General features: G+C 46.7%; 1 protein-coding gene across 5 annotated transcripts in view; it reads left to right on the forward strand.

Moving 5' to 3' along the window:
- Positions 1–11383, forward strand: part of TRPV3 (transient receptor potential cation channel subfamily V member 3) — a 39083-nt gene that overhangs the window by 25725 nt on the left and 1975 nt on the right. For all 5 annotated transcript variants that reach the window (XM_084823188.1, XM_084823184.1, XM_084823186.1 and 2 more), the window contains 7 exons: positions 780–881; positions 2462–2535; positions 3873–4038; positions 6133–6199; positions 7626–7897; positions 8248–8360; positions 10663–10733. In XM_084823188.1, coding sequence (XP_084679314.1) covers positions 780–881; positions 2462–2535; positions 3873–4038; positions 6133–6199; positions 7626–7897; positions 8248–8360; positions 10663–10733 — 865 coding nt within the window. The remainder of the gene's footprint in view (positions 1–779; positions 882–2461; positions 2536–3872; positions 4039–6132; positions 6200–7625; positions 7898–8247; positions 8361–10662; positions 10734–11383) is intronic.

The following is an 11383-nucleotide window of genomic DNA, read 5'->3' on the forward strand; positions in this document are numbered from 1 at the left end:
TGGAAGAGGCCTCAGAGGTAATCTAAACTAACCCCCTGCTGATGCAACAAATCCTCTACTATTGAACTTTTGAAAGGTGGCCATTCAACCTCTGCTTAAAAACCTTTAAGAAAGGAGAGTCCATCCCTTCTGAACTAGTCTGTTCCGCTGTTGAACAGCTCATATCGTCAGAATGTTCTTCCTGATTTTTAGCTGAATTCCCTTTTCTTGTATCTAGATTCCGTTGAAGTCCAACCCTCTGGAGCAACCAAAATGTGTTTTGGTCCATCATCTATCTATGTGACAGCCCTTCAAATATTTGAAGATGGCTATCTAATATCGCCCCTTGATCATCTCTTCTCTGAGCTAAACATACCCAACTGGGACATGACTGGAACACTGATCTGTTTAAATCTTTGACCACCCTGCTTTTCAGATTATTTTCCCCCCCAAAGCGGTTTACATTTTTAGAAACAACAATATCAACAGTCATGCAATGCAATATAAAAATCACAAATCGGCTTTGGAAAATTAAGTTTGAAAAGCAGGGGATAAATAACTCCCCCCGTCCCCATTTCACCCCATCCCTTTTTCCTTGTGTGTTGTGTCTTTTTACCCTGCAGCCAGGGACTGTCTTGTTTTACTGATGATATGCAAGCCACTCCAGGAGCCTTTTTGACTGAGAAGCAGGCTAAAAATGCATTAAATAAATAAGCCAACTGAAATGAAACCAATCCATTCACCAATCAGTAATGGTTCTTCTGGGTTCTTTTTCTCTTCTCCCTCTTTGTTCCCTTCAGCCTCCGCCGTATCCTTTAGCATTGACCAACAACCTGGGCTGGCTGCAGTTGATGGGCCAAGTGACGGTGATGCTGGGGGCCATATTTATCGCGATCAAAGAGGTGAGAGTTGGATACTCTGCTGTCTGGTGCCCGCCCGAGACATTTTTGCTGCCTGGTGTGGAGCCTAAGTGATGCCCCCCTGCCCCCCGCTGGGGCCGCACTTGTTGAAAAATTCTTGCCAAACCATTTAGATCGCAATTCCCCCCTTCAGCAGTTCCCCACCCCAGCTCACGGTACCGCCTGAAGCAGCTGGCTTCACTCTGTGTCACGGCGAGGCTGGCCCTGCTGTTGTCTTTGTAAACCGGTACTTGTGTGTGTCAGTTCCCATTTCTCCACCCATAGATGCTTTGATGTGTAAATCAGGGGTCCCGCCGGTCAAATCCAGCCATTCTGGGATCTCAGTTGGGTCCCCAGATGTCCACAACCCCTTTGCTTGTTTGGCGTTTTCCCAGCTTTTGCAGTTTTTTGCCCCCATTCTAAAAGTTTGACATGTTTCTCCTGTGGCTTAGTGACTGGCAGTAAGAGTTTTAAGCTAAGCCATGCTGATATTGGGGGTATTTTTGGTGGTTTGGGCTCTGCCCTTTTTGCCTCTGGCCCCACCCGCCACTGGAACACAGCCCCCTCAAGCTTCTCTGAAATTGAATTGGGCTCTCAGGCTGAAAGATGTTCGACACCGCTAGCGTGAACAAAGATGTCAGGGGATTCACGTCATGTCTCGGCTGGACCTGTGCCATTGTCTCACCTCAGCCCCTTAGCATCTGTCCGGGATTCTGCTGCTCAAATCATTCGCCTCTGGAATGATGGAATTTGCAGCTCCGCACATCTGAAGGACACCAGGTTGGGGAAGGGTGTCCTGTAACTCAGCCTGTGTTAATGGTGAGAGACATGCACATTTTGGAAGTGAGATTCGAGACTTCCAGGGTGCTGGATTGTCAGGATTCCTTTAGCCCCCACTTTATTTCAGCGCTGAAAACAAACACAGACAAGAGGCTTCAGTCTACAGCTTTTAATCCATTACTTCACAGGGTCATACAGATGCAAATTCTCAGTGACTCTCAGTCTACAAAGGAATGCCTTCAGGTGATTTCAAAAGGAAGTTACGAGAGTTGCCCGCCATTTGAAGAGGGAGGCGGTCTCACCAGCCTAACTTAAGTGGGGGAGGTCCCTCTCTTCTCGTGAGGCCTCTAAGCGCAGCTTTTCATACAAGGCCAATCGGGTAGACCGTCTAAGTTCCGCCCTGTCTTCTCTCTCTTTGCTCTGCGCCTGCGTCTGGCATCTATTAGGTCAGACTCCCCAAACCCTGCCTCCTCCTGTTCGCTACCTCTCATGGGTGTGTGTGTGTGAAGAGGGACCCTCATCCTCTGCCAGCTGGATGTTTGTAACCTGAGAAGCCGGCCTACTCATGTCTGGACTAGCCTAGGAAAACACCTCTCCCATGTCTGGCGGTTCTCCTTCAGAATCTGAACTGCTTTCCCACTTCCTGCGCTCAGAATCACCCCTGACATGGATTTTGCACCTATGTGGCCAGTCCTCGCATGGAATCACACAATATGTACACGACCTGCAGGTGTGATGCAGCCTTTTTCACTAGTGCTTGTGTGCATTTTAAAAATCTCATCTGTGTATTTTTCTGCCTACAGAGTGTAGCCATTTTCTTGCTAAGGCCTTCTGATCTCCAATCAATTCTCTCAGACGCCTGGTTCCATTTTGCATTGTAAGTCGTGCATAAGAATCCAAATGATCGCACCACTCTGAAATAACGTCCAATTTCTCTCTGCTCCGTTTGGCTCTTTGGTTTGCGGAAAACGCTTCTCTTTAACAGTGCCCTTGCTTCTTCCCTCTCTCAGTCATTTATCTCAAATAAGAATCCAACTCTAGATGTAATTCAGACATATGATTTTACATGCAATTTAAGGCCAGATGCCTCTGAGAGAGAGAGAGAGAGAGAGATTCTCTAAGCTGTAAAATATATTCCATGTGCTCGCTATTTTTAGACACCTCGTATTCCATTCCCACCTAAATAACAACCTCGTTTTGCAGCATAGAAATCTTCTTCCTTCCTTGAGAATACAGAAATTCATAGTGGAACGTTCATTCTGGTAAAATAAACTTTCTTACAAGGCCTTTTTAGGAAGCCATCTACTTCCTTCAGAGTTATTTCAGTTCACTAACCAAGGCTTTGCCAACCCTGGCTGCGTTCAAAGTGCCTTAGAGATAACTGAACACCAGTGAAGTGCATTGAAGGCATGGTGCCACTATTTCATTAATTGTCTGCTTTATTTAATGGTAAGGGGTGATCAAGACACATACAACTTTGTGCCTGGGATCTGTAAAAGGAACTGAGGAGAGAAAGGGGGCAATTGTTCCAGTATGCTTGTGGGCAAGTCTATTAAATCTCTGGCCAGCTTAAGAATCTGCAGGAGCAAGGCAATTCAAGGGCCAAGGAGCGTGGGCCCTGAGCACCACCTGATAAGTGATTATATGTCAATACTGATAAGTGAAAAGTGTGCCCCTTTATCACTCTGTTACGGGTTGTTGTTGTTTTGATGGGGGTCCTTTAAAGATTTTGTATACTTCTGCAAACTTTGGGGTCCCCCACCCAGCATGCTGGTACATCCTTCTTGTCGTTGGCCCCAGTTTGGCTTCAATTCTATCCACACCCACCAGTTGAGTTTGTTATTAGACGGAGTTGTGATTGATTGAATGAATGAATATCAGTGTGCATGCTTCATCACAGAGTACAAAAGCACAGGTCTCTGCCTTGAAGGCTTCGTAATTCATAACTTGCCACAAAGGAGACAACTGGGGACGCAGAGACCAGGGCTAACAGGGCTAAAATACACAATTATTTCCATTACATGCACTCACGGTATGACATAATGCATTCTTCTCTAACCTGATGTATGGGACTACGCTGCCTATTATCCAGAACCAGATGTGTGCTGGCATGGGAATTCGAAGGGAAAAAGTATCTACATCAGTGAAGTCTGGCCTTGCTTGCTTGTCTGGTTTCCTCATGGAGACATCTTCTTTCAACGTTGCATTTGGCAGCTTTATCCAAGCGATGCTGGTGATCTTCTCGGTCTGCTTGTACCTGTTTTCCTACAAAGAGCACCTGGTCTGCCTCGTCCTGGCGATGTCCCTCGGATGGGCCAACATGCTCTATTTCACCCGGGGTTTGCAGTCCATGGGGATTTATAGCGTGATGATTCAGCAGGCAAGTACACGCTTCTCAATTCCAACTTCTGTTTGTGCAGGGCGGCCTTTCTACCATCCCAGGAGCAGGGGTTCCATTTCCTGAAGCGTGGGCCCTGTGTTCTTGCAGGTGGCCATTTATTGAAGTATTTATTTGCCATTTAGAACATGCCCATAACTTTGGCTCTAGAATTGCCCGTAATTTTGATTTCTTAAAGGGTCGAATTTTGAAGGCAAGGCAATAGTAGCTCAGTGGTTAAAGGCAGTTTAAAAAAAAGGGTCTCCAGTTAAAAAAGGATCGGGTGGCATCCTTTGATGGGGAAAAAGTTCTATTTGTGCAAATTTCAGCTGACACAAAAGAAATATATGCAAAAAGTCCACGGTTTGGGGGAAAACTCGTGGCTCACAAATCCAAGCTGAGTTGGGCGTGCTGCAGAACTCTGGTGAGCCCAAAAAGAGTTGGATTTCCCTGCGACGGAATCTCTATTCAGAACCATGAGGACTGGAGTCTTGGTTTATTTTTTATTTTTGAAATGAAGAGCTTTTGCTCAGTGGAATAGGACTTGCTTTGCCTTCAGAAAGCCCCTGGTTCCATCGTTGGCATCTCTAGTGAAACGGTCAGGTAACCAGTGATAGGGGAAGACCCCTCCCTCTGCCTAGGATCTTGCAGAGCCCCTGGCAGTCAGGGGAGTCCATCTTGAACTACACGGACAAACAGCTGAACTGGTGGAAGGCAGCTTCGGATGCCCACCGTGCCCAGGTGTATTTCACTATTTGTATTCCTTTGCTTGAAATACCTCCTCCATCGCCCTTGATTTACAAAGAAATTCTAAGTGGCCTTTACAAGAAGAGAATAAAAACTACAGGACCATCATAGAATTAAAACAGCAGAGGACAGGCAGGTGGTGGTGGTGGTGGAAATATCAGTACAGCAATGATGAAAGAACAGTGATTAAAAAGGGTAGGGAGAAAAGAAAACGGTCCTTGGTTAGTGCCGAAAAGGTTAGGGGACCAGCAAGGAACAGGGCAGCTGCCTTCCACCAAGCAAGTTCATCCATCTTGCTCAGAGCTGTCGACACCAGGGTGTGCAACTGTTTCAGCTCCAAGGGCTGCGTGTGGTGCTGGGTCGGGGTGGGGCACAGGGCAGGAATTGGTGGTGGTGGCAGCAGTCAGGGCACCCTTGGAGGGCTGCATGCAGCCCCTGTATCACAGGTTGTGCACCCCTGCTCTACACCAACCTGGTGACCTCCAGGTCTGTGGGACTAGAATTCCCGTCCTCCCCAGCCAGCATGGAGAGCGCTGAGTGGAGGAAGGCTGGTCTAAGTTGACTGGCCCCTAGGCCAGCCTTGCTCCATATGCTCTATACGGGGGCTCCTTACCGTTTCAGAAAGGGGTGTTTCTCAGACTTCCCGTGAGATTCCTGGGGGTGAATATGGGGGAACTTTAGGGGCTCTGCCGCTGAATTATGGCCTCTCCCTGCACCATGTCAAGCCTCCCTGTGGAGGGGTGGGCAAATTCTACTAGTGGGATGCCACAACCGAGAGGCCCCGCTCTCCAGTTTGTTTATTTATTTATTTTCTTAATCGCCCATCTGGCTGGTCACCCAGCCACTCTGGGCGATGTACAATAATACAACAGTTTAAAACAATAAAATTACACATTAAATCATATTTCTAAAAATACCCTTGTTAAATGCCTGCCTGAACAACCACATTTTTAATGCGTGGCAGAACCTCATTAAAGATGGGGCATGGCGGAGTTCCCTAGGGAGGGAGTTCCACAGAGTGGGGGCCAAGTTGCCTCCCACCTCACCTCAGGCCGGCGGGTGGGAGCGGCTGAAGCAGCCCTGCAGCTGATCCCAGTCAACAGGCACGTTGGTAGCTCCCGCACCAATTGTGGGGGCCCATTCTTCCTTCCCATCTTATTAGCACCTGGAGCAATCAGCCCAAGCATTTAAAAAATGAATTTATTAGGGTGTCAGCTTTCCAGCTGTGTGCAGGTTGAGCATGCTCTCGCTGATAGCGACGTGCTTGGATCACTGGGAAAGATAGAACTGTGATAAAACGAGCGTTCAGTGTTTTAAGGGTAATCCTGAACTTTTCCTCCCCCTTGTTAGGTCATCTTGAACGACGTGATCAAGTTCATAGCAGTGTATATCGTATTTCTGCTTGGATTTGGCGTAGGTAAACAGAATTTGATGGTTATTTGTGACGGTGCCCATATTATTGTGAAAACCTTTTGCATATTGGAAGGAGGCTCTCTCTGATAGTCACTAGATGAAGCCTGCGGAGCTGGTAGCCCTCCAAGGCAAACGCACCCCATCGCTCATGTATGGAAGGTCTGCCAGAAATTTGGCCAAAGCAATCTGCCAAAAGAGAGAGAGAGAGGTTTTTTGACCCTAATGGGCCACCATACATGCATTCATTATTTATCTATTTATTTAAAATACTTTTAGCCCGCTCTTCAGCCAAAAAAGGTCCCGGAACAGCTTACACATCATCAGTAAAACCAGTCAGTCCCCTGGCTCGCATGCTTACGATCTAAAAGAGACACGACACACAAGGAAAAAGGAATGAGGAGGGAACAGGGGAAAAAATAAGTAGTCTTTCAGCAGGCTGCCGGAATGGCCCCGCTTCCCCTCTCATTTCCATCTATACGGCCTGCTGGATTCAGGAGGGGCCGTAGCTCAGTGGCAGAGGCCCTGCTTTGCATGCAGAGGGTCTCTGGTTCAATCCCTGCATCTCCAAGTAGGGCTGGAAAAACTGCCTGAAACCTTGGAGAGAGGGTGCCGGTCAGTGTCGGCAGTACTGGGCTTCATGGACCAAGGATCTGCCTCCATATAAGGCAGCTTCCAGTGGCCATGCTGGCTGGGAATGGTGGAGCTTTAATCCAGCACAGCTGGAGACCACCAAGGGGGGGAAGGCAGGCATAAAGCATAACATAGATTAAATACGATCTTTTATTAGGGTAGGTTCAGCAGGCTTCTGAGTTTCCGCAGAACCCCTTTATCAAACCTGCCTGATGAAGCGTTCTGTGGAATACGGAAGCTCGCATCTGCTTACCCCCAACCCAAGTTGTTGCAAAGGGATGATTCTAAGTTGTATCTCCTGCTCCTCCTAATGATATTCTGCAACACTTCTGGAAATTCAAGAAACAAATCTCGTCTCAAACTGATTGCTGAGATGGGTGAACCTCATCTCAGCCAAAGGCACCAGTTCCATTTCAATAGCTTCTTACAAGAACACCCTTGTCAGGTAAATTATCTGCTGCTCTTGTATAAATCTTAATATTTTTGACACTGTTCCGATTGCTGATGTAATACTAAATACTCAGCATTGCCTCTAAGCAGCTGACTGGGGGATGCTGGGATTTGCAGTCCAACACACCTGAAGGACACCAGGTTGGGAAGTCTGCTGCTGTATGTTAGCAGAAATTCTTCTCTGTGCCAAATGCCTCCCTACCTGGAGATGCAGGGATTGAACCTCCACTACAACTCCCATTGGCTAGCCTAGCTGGGGCTGATGGGAGTTGAGGTCCGAAACATGGGCTATACAATAGAATATTAGACTGAAAAGCTGGCCCATCTTCTCTTTCTTTTTTGAAACACAGCCCTTGCGGCCTTGATTGAACCTTGTCCCGAAGACAGTAAGTGCAGTAACTTCAGCACTTTAGGTAATGTCGAGATTGAACTCTTCAAGCTCACCTTAGGCCTGGGCGACCTGGAAATCCACGAGAACGCAAAATATCCCATTCTCTTTCTCCTGCTGCTCATCTTCTATGTCGTCCTGACTTTCGTCCTCCTCCTGAACATGTTGATCGCGCTGATGGGCGAGACAGTGGAGGATATATCAAAGGAGAGTGAGCACATCTGGAGGCTTCAGGTTAGTTTTCGGGGGCCTGCTCAGGGAGGAAACAATCGTATCCTTCTAGACCAGCCTTTCCAAACCTGGTCTGTTGGACTTCAACTCCCATCAGCCAGTGGCCAGGAATCCTGGGAGTTGTTGACCAAAACATCTTGTGGGCACCAGGTTGGGGAAGGAAGTTCTAGCCGCTTTGGTGTGGTCCCTTTTAGTCCAAGGAGAAAGATTTAATGAATTGTTTGTTGTAGGCTGAGGTTTGAATGTCCACCAGTTTCATAGCCATCTCATGTGTCCTTCGATCAAACGCAGTAATCGTGCAAGCACATGGAAAACCATGTTTAACGTTCCCCATTTTTTGTCATCACTGCTAGAGAGCAAGGACCATCGTGGAAACAGAAAAGCTTTTACCGAAATTCCTGAGGAGGAAATTCCAGCTTGGAGAATGGTGCAAAGTGGCCGACGGTGAAACCCGGTTATGTTTAAGGTAGCTCACTTTCGGCCTCTGGGGAAGCTGCCGCGTCATGATAACTTGAACAAAATGGTACACAGCTGCAAGGATTATTCAGCTGATTGTTTCCAAACTGCCCTCCTGCAGGGGAGCAGAAGCTCTTTCAGTTCAAGGGCCAAATTTCATTTCAGGGAAGCTCTCAGAGGCTGCATTTGTCAAGGGCTCCTTGGAGGGCTCTCTCAGTCTAATCCAGTAGCCAAGTCCAGACACAGACAAAGGGATTCTTTTCAAAGCTTTATTCTTCTTTTACAACTTAACAACTCTACAGGTAGCAACTAGATCTGAGCAGCAGCATCCCTATGCCCTAAGTTGGAACAGTTGGTCCCTGTTTGAAAGGCAATCACTGGCAGACCCCTGTACTTAAGGACTAGGGAGAATCCCTACCCTTTTCCCTTGGATCCCCGGGGCGCAGCCGATTGAGTGCACGCCAACCGGGCACTACGCTTCTCTCGGTGCCCTCCATTTGGCGCCACTCTGTGTGTCGGCGTCGCGCGTCCATCAAGTCTGCTTCCCGCGCTCTGTCACTCCCAGGACTGCTATCTAAGCTAGGAATGCCGGTGGGAGGAATCTCCGTCAGCTGTTGGCCCTGGGAAAGAGGAGCGTGCTCCTCTCCCAGGAGCGACTCCTCTTCCTCAGCATCAGAACTACTCTGGGATTCTATGGGCTCAGTATGGGCCCTGACAGCATTCTGCGGGGGGGGGACAGGAACCTCCCCCCACCCCTAATACTAGCATATTTTAGCTTACAGCTCTTACTGCCAATCACTTAAACTTTAGGAGAGGCATTTCAGCCTATCAGAATGGAGGAAAAATGCACACGAGTCAGGAAACCATCCAGTGGTTGGTGGATGGGAGAAAGTTGGTGGGGCCACAACAAACCTAGTAGAACGAACTCTTATAACCTGGGATATCCATGTTTAACACATCTTCTTGTCTTATATCACCGTAGACACGTTCAGTTCAAATGATCAGACAGCAATGTATTTAGCAAATTTAAGCGTTCAACGTTCCGTTTAAAAAGAAATGCAAATATATCCATCCTATCAAATCTGAATTTCAGGGTGCTTCCTGCCAGACAGCACCTAGTGCTAATAAATCATTGTTCTTCTGCTGTATGCTACAAGTGGAATTGCAATGGATTTTCCACACTGTTGGGAGATATTGTGCATTTTCTGTGGGCCCTTAGCACTACCAGAAAGGTGTTTCAAAAAAAAGAAATTAGTATCATAGGGGTATAAAACTGTATTCCTAACATGCTATAATCCTTTAAATAAAAAGTAGAATTATAGCATTGTAAGTTTAAGGCGTTATACCACTATAAAGCCATAATGCAATATATTTAAAATGTTACTTAAAAATCCCTTTCCAGCCATCACCATTATTGCAAGATTGTTACTGGTGGTGACTGGAAAGGTATTTTTAAATGTTTTTTTTTTTTAACGTAGCGTTATAAGGGTATAGCGCTAAATCCCTATAATGCTGCTTTAAACAAAATGTATTATAGAGTCTTAGTGTTTTATTTACTATTTTAAAAAAACATTAAAAAAACTTTCCACTCATTGCCATTAACCACCATGCTAAATGTTGGTGAGTGGGAAAGATTTTTTCCATCATTTCAAAAATGTATATATTGCTTTACAGTGTTATAGTGCTATTACACACTGGTATTTCGATATTATTTTAATATTTTAAAACCACATAGGTGAGAAAGTGATTACACATTACTTAAAAAAACATTAAAAAATAGGTGACCAAATGGTGCAAAGCTTATACTGAATGGGTTAAATCCAATGTTGTGGATTTAATGTGTGCTGAGCTATGATAGGTTCACCTGCCTGATAGGTCACTGCTTACATCAAGACCACCCCTCTTCAAAAAGACAGGTGTGTCGTGGGCATAAACACCTGTGGAGACTGCATGACACTTCTGTCCTTCTCAATAAATTGGATTTTCTCCAGTAACAAAACTGATGGAAACAGCACTGGGAAAACAGGGGGGGATTTCAAATGGATGACAATGTCGTGTGAGCCCCCCGCAAAATGTGAGGGAAGGAGACAGGGCGATTTCACAATAAATCCTCATCTGTAAGCAGCCTGAGTCTTGTATGAAAAAGGGAAATTCAAAGAGCTCTAAACAGTACCTCGCTTTTCCGCATACCGATAAAATGTGGACTGATTAAATGGATACTGACACACAGTTAAGAAACCAGAGCATGAAGTGTTCCTGTGACAGTATGGATAAAACATAATCATGACAAAATATGTATACTTTGTAATTAGGATTAATGAAGTCAAATGGACAGAATGGAAAACGCACGTCGCATTCATCAATGAAGACCCCGGGCCAACAGGTAACCTATCATCATTACATTTGGAGTAGTCTCCTTTTCTTTTGTAAAGCGTCGGGGCCTCCCCCCACCCCGCAACATCATCATCATCATTTCTATGCTGCCTGATCCCTGGGGGGTTTGCCAAAAAATAATGTTGACATATGCCATTGTGCAGTTATAACTGCATTCGCTCTAAGATAGTAATCTGTCCCAGGCACTAGAGATAAAAAAAGTATTGCTGGGGGTGGGGGGGATTCATTTTGAAGCCCTTGAAATGAACAAGGTTCCTCTAAAATGGAGGGGTATCCAATCCGTCCCATGCGCAAGAGCTTTGTGTGGGTGTGTGCATGCACACGGAATTCTACATTGCTCCTCCCCCTCTTTCTCATCCCCACTTGCTGAACCGGCAGAGCGCCTGCAAGCAAGGCGGCCGCGGCATCCGCTGTGCCGCCTCCTCAGTGCCACCGTTGCCTGGGCCAGAGCGAGAGGCAGGCAAACAAGCAGGGCGCAGTGCTGAAGAGGAGGGGCGACTGCACCAGTGGGCAAGAGCCCAGCCACGCCTAGGCGCCAGACCAGACAACGCCCAGCCCCTCCGTACGCAGGGCAACAGATGGATCACAGTCCTAATGAATAAGTGAGGTGCCGGGTGTTGCAGGCACCATTTAATCAGA

The sequence above is a fragment of the Heloderma suspectum genome, chromosome 16 (assembly GCF_057233095.1).
Source record: "Heloderma suspectum isolate Gila_16-S chromosome 16, 16-S_ref, whole genome shotgun sequence".
Classification (NCBI taxonomy): Eukaryota; Metazoa; Chordata; class Lepidosauria; order Squamata; family Helodermatidae; genus Heloderma; species Heloderma suspectum.